Genomic DNA, 12,888 nt, shown 5'->3' on the forward strand with positions numbered 1-12,888 from the left:
TGTACACAGGGTTATGAACTAAAGAGTAACCCCTTTATAGACTCTGAAAATATTACATATGTAATCTTCATGCCTTGGAATTACACAATCAGATTCCCATCAGAAATGAAAGAACGTGTCCAGGACAAAATTGTACCCTAATTAGTTTGAAAGAGGCAATTTATCTTCTGAGCACCTGTTGGCAAATGGTCATGCAGACACTCTTTTATTATGACTTGTGGAATTTCAGTTTAGTTCAGTCACTCAGTCATGTCTGACTCTTTGTGACCCCATGGACTGCAGCAGACCAGGCTTCCCTGTCCATCACCAACTCCTGGAGCCTGCTCAAACTCATGTCCATCGAATTGGTGATGCTCTCCAATTAACTTGTGGAATTTAATGTAATGAAAATGATGGCATTCATGTTTCAAGGCTCTGAACCTGCCACTCACTTTTCCTGAACTTAATTCACTGTGTTCTATGTTGATTTTCTTTATCTGATAAAGAGATTTTCCTTCATTCTTACCCCATAAATGCCACAATTTCTTCTCATGACTTTTCTAAGAGCATTTTTGAAGTCTTTGTTCCTCAAGCTGTAGATGACGGGGTTCAACAGTGGGGTGACCACAGTGTAAAAGACAGAAATAATCTTGTTGATATCTGGTGACAGGGGGGCACTGGGGCGGACATACATGGAGATCATGGTTCCGTAGTAGATAGTCACAACAGCTAAATGGGAGCCACACGTGGAAAAGGTTTTCATTCGGCCAGAGGCTGAAGGAATTCTCAGTACTGATGATACAATAAAAACATAGGACACCAGTGTAAGAATAAAGCAAATGCACAGCACAGCAATTGACAGGATAAAGATTACCATCTCAGTGACATAAACACTGGAACATGAGAGCTGCATGAGGGGAGGGAGGTCACAGAAGAAATGATTGATCTGGTTGGGCCCACAAAAATCCAACTTGGAAATCATTAGAGAGGGCAGAAATCCTGTGCCAACTCCTGTCAACCAAGAGATAGCCACCAACTTGGTGCAGATCTCAGGCCTCATCAGGAAAGAGCAGTGCAGTGGACTACAGATTGCCAGATATTGGTCATAGGCCATCACAGCCAGAAGAAAGCACTCAGTAGCCCCGAAGAACACAAAGAAGTAGAGCTGTGCTATACAGGCGTGGAAGGAGATGGCTTGGCCCTGGGAGACCAGAGTGGCTAGGAGAAGGGGCACAATGGTGGATGTATACCAGATCTCCAGAAAGGAGAGATGTTTAAGGAATGTGTACATAGGTGAGTGCAGCCGCTGGTCCTGGCTCACCACTACAATAATGACAATATTCCCTGTCATTATGAGGAAGTAGATGAACAAGAAAATGATAAAAAGCAAGGTCTGCCACTCAAGAAGGTTCTGGAATCCCAGCAGCTGAAACTCAGTAACAGTGGACAAATTTTGAGACTTCATTGCCTGTAGAAGAGGAAAACATTTTGGAAAAGTATTGTTTGCAAGGCATAAAAATATTTAGAAATACTGACATCTTGAACTTCAGAGACTAATTTTTAAATTAGTTCAGATCTCTAGGTACTGCATTTTAGGAGAGCAAATGCATGATTTCATCTTGCTTTTAAAGAATACATTTTGAGATTAGAACCTGAATGTGGATATGAAGTCTTGTAAAGAACTTCAGAAAACTTCATTTGTTGGATTCTCTGAATTCTACAAGTGGTCTCAGGTTCAAAGACATAGGCCAAAAAGGACTCTGACTGAAATCAAACTTAGAAACCAACAATAAGAGCAAAGTTAAAAAAAAGTCAAGCACATAAGGAAGCAAATACCTTCCTTTTCTCATATGTGGGCTTTGTCTGAAAAAGAAATTAGACACAGCATAACTCCTAAGATACCTTGGAAAAGTTTCTCCTTTCAAACAATATTTAAGGATAACCTGCTCTCTGTGTGCATATGTGTATGTACACTTTTGTGAAGCTTTGTACTGAGCTAACTTGTACCTTCATTGCTGTCCTTGTCCAGCTGGATACCATGCTCAGCCACTGTAATCACTCCTTTCTGTATATACTTCAGTTCAGTCACTCAGTCATGCCCGACTCTTTGCGACCCCATGGACTGCAGCACGCCCGTCTTCCCTGTCCATCACCAACGCCTGGAGCCTACTCAAACTCATGTCCATTGCGTTGGTGTATATATTCAACAATAAATTTTTTCCTTTGAAAGTGAAGTGAAAGTGAAATTCGCTCAGTTGTGTCTGACTCCTTGCGACCCCATGGACTATAAAGTCCATGCTATATAGTCCATGGACTTCTCCAGGCCAGAATACTGGAGTGGGTAGCCTTTCCCTTCTCCAGGGGATCTTCCCAACCCAGGGATCGAACCGAGGTCTTCCGCATCGCGGGCAGATTCTTTACCAGCTGAACCACAAGGGAAACCCAAATTTTTCTTTTGCTTTCATTCAATTCATTGTCATAATCAGTTTTTGTTAGTCAACATTCATCTGCCATACCTGAGTTTTCTTTCTGTAAGGGAGGTGAGAGGCAACAATGTAGCCATTTTAAAATTTACAACCAATACATTCCAATGCATCCTTATTGCTTGGAGCATTCATTCTACATTTCCTTTATCTATTCACTTTCCATTTTCCTTAGTGATTGTATCATAATGTTCTTCTCTTTTCAAACTCCCAACACTTTCTTGTTGTGTATCTATACACTCAGCAAAATATTAATGCCTAGTGTACTATTAAATAGCAACAACAACAACAAAATAACCAGAAAAACAAAACTGAAATCCTCCAAAGGGAACATCCAAACTCTCAGGCCACTAAATTCCCCAACTACCTACCTGAGTTCCTGTGCATCTGCTCCCCATTTCTTTCTCTGAATAAACAGTGTAAGCCCAGATTAAGGCAAATCCCTCTACAGGTGCTTCGGGTGTTGCATCCTCCCACTTAGCTGAAGGTATTTCTGGTATTACTCCCCCTTACTCCCCTTAATAAACAGTAGCCCCCTCTCAGTTGGATCACTTCCTCAGCTTGTCAGCATGCTGACTTTCTCTCTCTTTTATAAAGGCAACCAGAGCAATAAAAGGTCTTGATGCTCTTCTTTTCTCCAAATACTACCTGCATTTGTCTGTTCATTTTAACCCCCTCCCTTCTGGAAGGGAGTCTCTCTTCACTGCCTGTATTCCCTCTTGAATCCACTGAATTATGCTTTGCCCTCTTCAGGACACCAAAATCATTCTGCTGCACTATTGCCCTTCAATCATTCATCCTCGTTCCTAATCGTCCTGATGTATTGATGGTATGGCACATTTGATTTTTCCCTCTTTCTGGGGCTACTATGCATGACCATGGGCTCTCTGAGTTCAGCTATAGATTTTTCTTTTCACATTTTATCCATTTCCTTTTTTCTAGCATCTCCATATCCTCTAACCTGTAAAATACATCACTTTGGGGCTGAACACCTCTCAATCTACCTCATTTCCCTCATGATTTCAAGCAGTCTCTTGATTTTAAATGCTTGGCCTTTAACCCCCTAAAGGGTGAATCAAGCCTGAATATAAGACTCATGTAAACAACTGCCCTATTTGAAGTGCATACTGACACATTCAATCAGCATCTGAAACAAAACAAACTATCCTGCATTCCTGCCTCACCCCCCAGTCTCCTCGAAGCAAGTCTCTCTCATCTCATTAGGTCCCTCTATCCTCCCATTTGCTCAAGCCATAGTTAAATCTGATTCTTGTTTGTCACAGACCCAGTATTGGATTTCTCACCAAAATTGCCTGGCTTCACCTGAAAGTATATCCAGAAACTGTTCATCATTTGGCAACTACATCGCATCCTCTCTGGGGGGAAAAAAAGTTCCACTTACTCTTACCTGGATTGTTCAACAGACTCCTTGCAGTCCCTCCACAGCTACCTGCCCTTCCTTCTTCAGTAAATCCTCAGTAAAGCAGCCAGAGTGAAACTTTTGGCACAGAGCTTGCCATTCCTCTGCTTAAAGCCCACAGCAACACCCAGATTCTACAGGAAACATAAATATCCCTGAACTGTTCCTGATAAGTAAATGAAACAATGTGGCCAATCAGCTTATTTATATGTTTCATAGTTCTCTATTTTTGCTATGTTTTGTTTTCACCTCTTATACTTGGCTAAAGTCACTAGGAAAATTATCTTCATTTGACAATGAAATAGTCATATAGAGTAAAAATGGTATTTTAACAAAATCCATGTTGGGCTTTCCTGGTGGCTCAGACATTAAAGAATCTGCCTGCAATGCAGGAGATTTGGATTCAGTCCTTGGGTTTAGTTGACCCCTGAGAAGGGAATGGCTTTAGTATTCTTGCCTGGAGAATTCCCTGGACAGAGGAGCCTGGTGGGCTACAGTCCATGGGACTGCAAAGAGTCGAACAGGACTGAGGGACTCACATTTTCACTTTCATGCATTTGTTACCAGGGACACACTAGTGGATCTCTCTTTTTTATCTTTTTTTTTTTGTAAGTATATTACCATGGGACTCAATTAAATATAAACAATGAGTAGATTAAAAAAATAAACATGGAGAACAATAAGGGCCCACAGGGAGCTCACAGGGAAAGCAAAGGAGCATTGTATTATGACTGACTAAGTTTATAAGGCATTTGGCCCAATTTCCTAGTCATATAAAATTTCTCCAGTAATGCGCATCCAAGGGAACAAGGAAGCTGAACTTTACTAATCACCTTTCTTTGGTTAAATACTTTCAGAAATGAGGAACTCAACCCCTAATGAAATAATGATAATTTACTGATTATTTCCAAGAGTTAGAGTCACCTTAACTGCATTAAGCTTTAAAAAACAAAAAAATCTGTTTTCTAAAATGCTGTACTGAGTTTACTTAGCACTAGAATAAACAGTGTAACCTCGGATCTAATGCTATAGCTTTATTATGAGAATTATACATATGAAATTATACACAAATAAATATAATCAAGAATGTTATTGTTTTTATATGCAATGTCGCACAGTCATCTAAATGGCCTTTGGCATCTCAAGACATTTTTGATTACTTTTCAGCTATTACAGTTTTATATGTTAAACAATTTAGGTAAGATCATTTGTCTCAAAGTAGATAGAGTATCAGCAAAGGCTAAAATTGCCTTGGTCATGAGGAATAGTCTTTAGAATTCAATATATTCACTCACAACAACCAAAATAAATTTGTGTCATCAACACCAAATGTACCATTTAGATTTCTTTAGGAAAAACTTCGAGTCTGTCCACAAGAACCTCCCCTACCTGTCAATAACCACAGCATGAAGAGCCCTAAATCATGGGTACCACATGCACCTTGCCCTCCTGGAACCCAAATGCGGGCTGTGCTTTTTTCTTGAGTGGAAATTTGCCATCTTCTGTTGGAGTTTGATGCTGTAGGAAGCAGACTTTTCCTTTCAATAACTCTGTGTTTCTTAGGGACCTGGCTCTTCTGAGTACTCTGTTCCCCAGATATATATATATAAATATATATATATATTTTTTTTCCCTGTAATTTGCCAATCAAGCTAGTAAACAATGGAACCAACCTTCTGAGATTCAACAGTTCCCACTGAGGTTTATATGTCAGTAACACTCAGGATAGATGCTATTCTTAAATTCTTATGAAAGTATATTTTTAAAATTTAACTTAATATCAATCCTAATGATGTTTGACTAAAAGTTAAATCAAATTAAAAAGTATTTTTTAAATCTAACAAGCAGGTAATTAGTGAGAGGACTGAATGTATGACAGTTGGGTTTTGTTGCATGGTGTTTCTTCATCAAATTTTAATTACAGGTGTGGCTAAATTAAAAAAAAAAGTCATGACTGAAATAATTGTCTTCATTCATTCAATTAAAGCAATCTATATACAAGTTCCAGAGAAGGCAATGGCACCCCACTCCAGTACTCTTGCCTGGAAAATCCCATGGACGGAGGAGCCTGGTGGGCTGCAGTCCATGGGGTTGCAAAGAGTTGGACACAACTGAACGACTTCACTTTGACTTTTCACTTTCATGCATTGGAGAAGGAAATGGCAACCCACTCCAGTGTTCTTGCCTGGAGAATCCCAGGGACAGGGGAGCCTGGTGGGCTGCCGTCTATGGGGTCGCACAGAGTCGGACACTACTGAAGCGACTTAGCCGCAGCAGCAGCAGCATACACAAGTTCATTCTGAGTATTACTCTGTCAATCTAACAAAAAATATACAATATGTGAATCTGAGAATTAGGAGATGAGTTGAAAAAGAAAAAGGTTTTAATTCATCCATAATATAGCAGGATTAAAAAGCCAAGTGTATTAAAGTCTATTTAATTAAGAAGATCTAATTTATTAAGATCCCCTGGAAGAGAGCATGGCAACCCACTCCAGTATTCTTGCCTGGGGAATCCCAAGGATAGAGGAGCTTGGCAGGCTATAGTACATAGCATTACAAAGAGTGGGACATGACTGAAGCAATTTATTAATATTTATTAACATCACATGCAATTGATTAATATTTTAGTTGTTTATATCTTTTAATTTAAAATAACATATTAAAAGATTGAACAAATGAAAAAAGAAAAACAAATTACAATTGCACATGTTTTGGATGGGTTTATCATTAATTTATTCAGCAAATATGCATTTGGAACTTACTATGTGCTTGGAGCTCATCCAGGCATTGGAATTCACCAGTGAATCACACAAACACTATAGTCCGATGAAGTAGGCTGACATAATTAATTATTGGTGTTTGACTTACTTAATATAATTTTAAAAATATTTAAACTAATGATTTTAAAATAATGTGATTCCTGTGTATATATATTTTAGAAGACATTGAAAAGGGAAGAATATACAGATTAAAAACGTATCCTTTTAAATACCTATAGTACTGTCTCCCAGATTTAAACACCTTATATTTTACCTTCCATACTTTTTTGTGTCCCACAAGTGGAGTAGTATAATTGAGTTAGTACTATATAGCCTGGGCTTCCCTCCCGGTTCAGTTGGTAAAGAACCTGCCTGCAATGCAGGAGACTCAGGTTTGATTCCTGGGTCAGGAAGATCCCCTGGAGAAGGAAATGGCAACCTACTCCAGTATTCTTGCCTAGAGAATCCTATGGAGTGTAGCCTGGGGTCACAAAAGTCGGACACGACTTAGCGACTAAACCACAACCACCAACACTGTATAGTCTATATCTCGGCATGCACGCATGCGTGCTAAGTCAAGTTGTGTCTGACTTCAGTTGTGTCCGACTCCGAAACCCTATGGACTGTTGCCCGCCAAACTCCTCTGTCCGTTGGTTCTCCAGGCAAGAACACTGGAGTGAGTTGCCATGCCCTCCTCCGGGTATCTTCCTACTCAAGGATCAAACCTGCGTCTTTTATGTCTCCTGTATTGGGAGGTGGGTTCTTTACCTGTAGTACCATCTAGGAAGCCCCAATATCTTGGCGTATTGACAGATAATTTTTTAAGCCTGAATCTTGCCCCTTTTTTGCAGAAAATTTTATGGATAATTTACATTATAGGTCTTTTCACATGCTGTTGAATTTTGGGAAAATAATTAACATTTATAGACTACATGATAGTTCACTCTTTGGGGTATGGTTTTCATATCTAATCCTAAATCCAGATCTTGTAATCCCTGCATGTTTATGGAAAGATATGAGACCTGATAGGGCATGTAGAGCACACCAGAAGCATCATCAAACACTACACCTAGAATTAGAGCTATCAGATCAGATCAGATTAGTCGCTCAGTCCTGTCTGACTCTTTGCGACCCCATGAATCACAGCACGCCAGGCCTCCCTGTCCATCACCAACTCCCGGAGTTCACTCAGACTCACATCCATCGAGTCAGTGATGCCATCCAGCCATCTCATCCTCGGTCGTCCCATTCCTCTCCTGCCCCCAATCCCTCCCAGCATCAGAGTCTTTTCCAATGAGTCAACTGTTCGCATGAGGTGGCCAAAGTACTGGAGTTTCAGCTTTAGCATCATTCCTTCCAAAGAAATCCCAGGGCTGATCTCCTTCAGAATGGACTGGTTGGATCTCCTTGCAGTCCAAGAGCTAAGACAGGGTAAATTTGTATACCTTGCATTTGCTCACATCTCAAATTTCTCATATTTAATATACAAATGTGGTTTACAACACTTCTTTAGAGAGTGATTGCAAATCTCACACAGGACATTGCATATATTATTTAATTTATTCCATAAGCTATAGGGGGCCCTTACTCTATGAAGCCCAGAGTAAAAGACTCTGGAATAAAAATGTGAATGAGATAATATTCTTTTCCTTAAATCTATCAAATGACCTTAAAAATTCTTAATGTAAATCCATTGTAAAGTATAACATTAGGGAGTAAATCTACTTTTGTTAACATGTACATGTGATGATTGGAGCTCATATGCACAGAAAACAGCCCACGGGCAAGCATTTTTTCCACTGCACAGATCAGTATCTTAGAAACCCTGGGTTCTCACTCACAGTCACAAGGAGACTTCTCTGCTTCACATTTTCTTTCTGAATTCCCTCCAAAGAAACAAAGAAGACTCTGGAGATGTCAGCACCCCTTACAAAGCCAATGAATTGTGTCTACAGAGGATATTAGACAACCTTAGCTCAGTGAATGATCAATATAGACTCTGGGGAAAAGGAACAATAAAAATGAAGGATATAACTGCTGAAATGAAAATCAACAATGGGATACTGCTTAGCCATATAAATGAATGAAATAATGCCATTTGCCACATCATGGATGGATGTAGAGATTATCACACTAAGTGAAATAGGTCAAACAGAGAAAGACATATATCATATGACATCACTTATATATGGAATCTAAAATAAGATACAAATGAACTTATTTATAAGACGGAAACAGAGTCACAGACATAGAAAAGAAATTTATGGTTACCAAAGGGGAAAGAGGGGGATAAATTAGGAGTCTGGAGTTAGTAGACATAAACTATGATATATATAATAAATAACAATGTCCTACTGTATAGCAGAGGGAACTATATTCAATGTCCTATAATAAATCATCATGGAAAAGAATATGAAAAATAATAGTTATGTATATGTATTTATCTATATCTATACTATATCCATATCTAGCTATCTAGCTGAATCACTTTGCTGTACACCAGAAACTAGCACAACATCATAAATCAACTATATTTAAATAAAAGACAAATTTTTTTTTTATGGATTGAAAAACTGAAAAAAAAAAAAAAAGTAAAAACGAAAAACAGAGATCCTTTTAAAAACCACAAGCAGGAAGGAAAGTGATGGCTCAGTTGCTTTTGAGGTTTGTTCTGGCTGGCTTTTTTTTTTTTTTTTTCAGTACAGGGTGGGCTGAATTTGGGACTGCTGCTACTGCTAAGTCATTTCAGTCGTGTCCGACTCTGTGCGACGCCATAGACAGCAGCCTACCAGGCTTCCCTGGGATTCTCCAGGCAAGAACACTGGAGTGGGTACTAGGAGATTATAAATTCTCAAAGCTGAGGTAAGGGTATGGTCATAAAACGCTGGGAGCCTTGTTTAAAAAGACTCAGACTAGGAAAGAAAACATGGATGCCCTGGAGAGATGGTTTCAGGAGCCCAAAGTCACTATGTCAGGAAGTCAAGAAAGAAGCAGAGAGAAATGGTCAGAGGAGGAGGATCCTATATCCTTAGAGAAGGCAGAATACATGTGAAGTGTAGTATTAGAGAAGGATGATGGCAGGAAGCGAGGATGTTAACGAAAAGATTTAGAACTGTGCAACCTGAGACTGAGTCAGAGAATGGAGTTAGGGTAAAGGCGTAGGTGCACTAAAATGTGATTGTATCAGCACAAAGGCATGTTTTATTCACCCAGGAAGAATGATTGTGAGGAAATATAAATTTAATTTGCTTCTCTGGAGGCTCAGACGGCAAAGAATCTGTCTGCAATTCGGGAGACATCTGGGTTCAATCCCTGGATTGGGAAGATCCCCTGGAGGAGGACATGGCAACCCACTCCAGTGTTCTAAAGTAGGTGCATCAAAATTCGATTGAATCAGCACAAAGACATGTTTTATTCACTTCAGAAGAATGATTGTAAGAAAATACAACTTTAATTTAGACCAACTCTATTAAACAAGAAAGTATTCAGGGAGGCCTTTCACATAGCACTTGTAAATACAACGACATCTGAGTATAATGCAGCTTACTACTTACCACAAATGGGCTATAAGGAAATTTTGCTTTTTTTAAGGACAATCCTACAGAGGTCATTCTTATCCTCCCAAAGCTAGAGACAAAATAGAGTTTAAATTCAATGACTGAAGAACAAGTCAGGGAAGAAGTACCATCTGATATTAGCTCACTCACTCTCCTGAAAATCACTTTGACCTCCACATGCAAGGCTAGTGACCTTCCCTTAGCCTTTGGCGTGTGTGTTCGGTTGCCCCACTAGTGTCCCACACTTGCAATCCTATGGACTGTAGCTCTCCAGGCTCCTCCCTCTGTCCATGAAGGTCTTCAGGCAAGAATACTGGAGTGGGTTGCCATACCCTCCTCCAAGGGATTATGTTGCATTATAATGTTTTCAAATAAAAGAGAAATGTGCTTCAGCATCTTTGCAAGTCACAGTAACATAAATCAAAGTCAAAATCATATATGAAAATCATATATGTTAATTGTAGACAAATATGAATCTCACACTGAACATATAATGGTCATTGAAAATTTTCCTTCATTAGCTTCTAGGATGAACTGTACTGATTCTATTCATTCATTCATTCACTTGTTTATTCAACCAGTATTTATTGGGTATCTTATGTGCCAGTCATTCTTCAAGTTAATGGGGATACATTATTGAGCAAAATAGAAAAAAAAAAAAAACAACTCCTGCTTACTTTCTAATTATCCATCCCTTTTGTTACTTGTTTTCTTTTTCTTTAATTAGATATATTTACTACACACCAGGACCTGTATCAAATGTGTGACATTGTTTAGCCCATTTAATCCTTTGAACAGCCCTGTATGAGAGGCATTAACAAAGTCAGTCCTCATATTTTAGAGGAAATTTGGTATAGAAACTTATTTCAAGCCTCTTATCTAGCAAGTAGCACAGTCTTCAGCCTGGAGCCAGGGTCTGCTTTTCTACTAAGGAGCCCTCTGCCCTTTTCCTTTCTTTTATAAATTCACATCTTTAATGTTCTACTCATAACTGTTTCTGTTTGTTCTCAAAGAGTCTATTGTATTTATTTTTAGAATCTATTTTAATTATCCACCTGGAACTTTCAGCAGACAGCCTCAAACTGTTTAGACCTTTCCATTTGCCAAAGTTCCAGGCCAAGCCCTGGTCCTTAGAACAAGGACCTGCAAACCTCTCCAGCCTCTTCATCACACCCTTTTGTCGTGGTGAAGGGGCTTGAGTAACTCAGTGAAGCTAGGAGCCATGGTGTACAGGGCCACCCAAGATGCACAGGTCATAGTGAAGAGTTCTGAAAAAAAATGTGGTCTGCTGGAGGAGGGAATGCCAAATAGAAGGGGGGAAAGTGGAAGCAATGACAGACTTTTATTTTCTTTGGCTCCAAAATCACTGAGGATGGTGATTGCAGCCATGAAATTAAGACACTTGCTCCTTGGAAAGAAAACTATCACAAACCTAAACAGTGTTTTAAAAAACAGAGATATCACTTTGCTGACAAAGGTCCATGTAGTCAAAGCTATGATTTTTCTAGTAGTCATATACAAATGTGAGCACTGGACCTTAAAGAAGGCTGAGCTCCAAAGAACTAATGCTTTTGAATTGTGGTGCTGGAGAAGACTCTTGAGAGTCCCTTGGACAGCAAGGAGATCAAACCAGTCAGTCCTAAAAGAAATCAGACTAAATACTCTTTGGAAGGACTGATGCTAAAACTCCAGTTCTTTGACCACCTGATGTGAAGAGCTGACTCATTGGAAAAAATCCTGATGCTGGGAAAGATTGAAGGCCAAAGGAGAAGGCAGCAGAGGATGAGCTGGTTAGATAAGATCACTGACTCAATGGACATGAATTGAAGCCAGGCATGCAGCAGTCCATGGGGTCATAAAGAGTTGAACACAGCTTAGTGATTGAACAACAACAACAACAAAACCTCTCTGAAGCTGTAAGGACCTGAGTCATCTGCCTCTGCCACTCACTCGGAACTTATCTACTGCCACTCATCCTCATCGTACACATACGTCAGCCTGCCTGGCTGCCTCATGTCATGGGGTACATCCTGCTCCCTCTAGCAATAGTTCAGCTTATATACTCTGTGCCCTCTGACTGTTCTCCTTGCCAGAGCTCCCTTCCTTTCAACTTCTATTCACTCTTCAGTTATTAACTCAGAAACTCCCAAGGGCCCAATCTGACCACTGCCCACCCTCCACAACCCCAGCTTGTTCAGAGCCCTGTAATATTCTTGCAGCACTGGTGAGTGTCTTTTCTCCCAGTTTTTAGTTTAGAATTGTATGAGTTCTACTTATAGATCTTAAGACTCCCTTGAGCGATGAGCCATTTGTTTTTTGCTTACTCTTGTGTCTGAGATTCTGGCAGCTTGTGCTGAGGAACAAATTGAATGATTTGCTATAGGCATGTCCATCATCCCTTCAAACTCAACGAAATAAAAATTGCATTTTGCGTAGATGACAGATGTTTCCCACATTTGTCTACTTTCCTGATGACCTAATGACCTCACCATATTCATCCCAAGTAGGGATCACACCCTTTTGTCAAATCATCTTTCTTCTATGTGTATCTCAGCCTCCCCCAACTCACAAGTGCTGCAGCACTGATAGGCTGTAGTTAGATTATTTTTCCTAACCAATGCCTTAGCCTACAGCTTTGCCACTTCTAAAATAACACATGTGCAGTCATTATGGGACTCACTGAAGTTG

At 39.7% G+C, this 12,888-nt stretch overlaps 1 protein-coding gene across 1 annotated transcript; it reads right to left on the reverse strand.

Moving 5' to 3' along the window:
* Positions 1 to 472: 472 nt before the first annotated feature.
* On the reverse strand, positions 473 to 1,444 carry OR11L1 (olfactory receptor family 11 subfamily L member 1). The gene has a single exon (NM_001390353.1). The coding sequence runs from the start codon at positions 1,442 to 1,444 to the stop codon at positions 473 to 475; it is 972 nt and encodes a 323-aa protein (NP_001377282.1).
* Between the last annotated feature and the right edge of the window lie 11,444 nt (positions 1,445 to 12,888).

This window comes from Bos taurus, chromosome 7, assembly GCF_002263795.3.
Source record: "Bos taurus isolate L1 Dominette 01449 registration number 42190680 breed Hereford chromosome 7, ARS-UCD2.0, whole genome shotgun sequence".
Taxonomy (NCBI): domain Eukaryota; kingdom Metazoa; phylum Chordata; class Mammalia; order Artiodactyla; family Bovidae; genus Bos; species Bos taurus.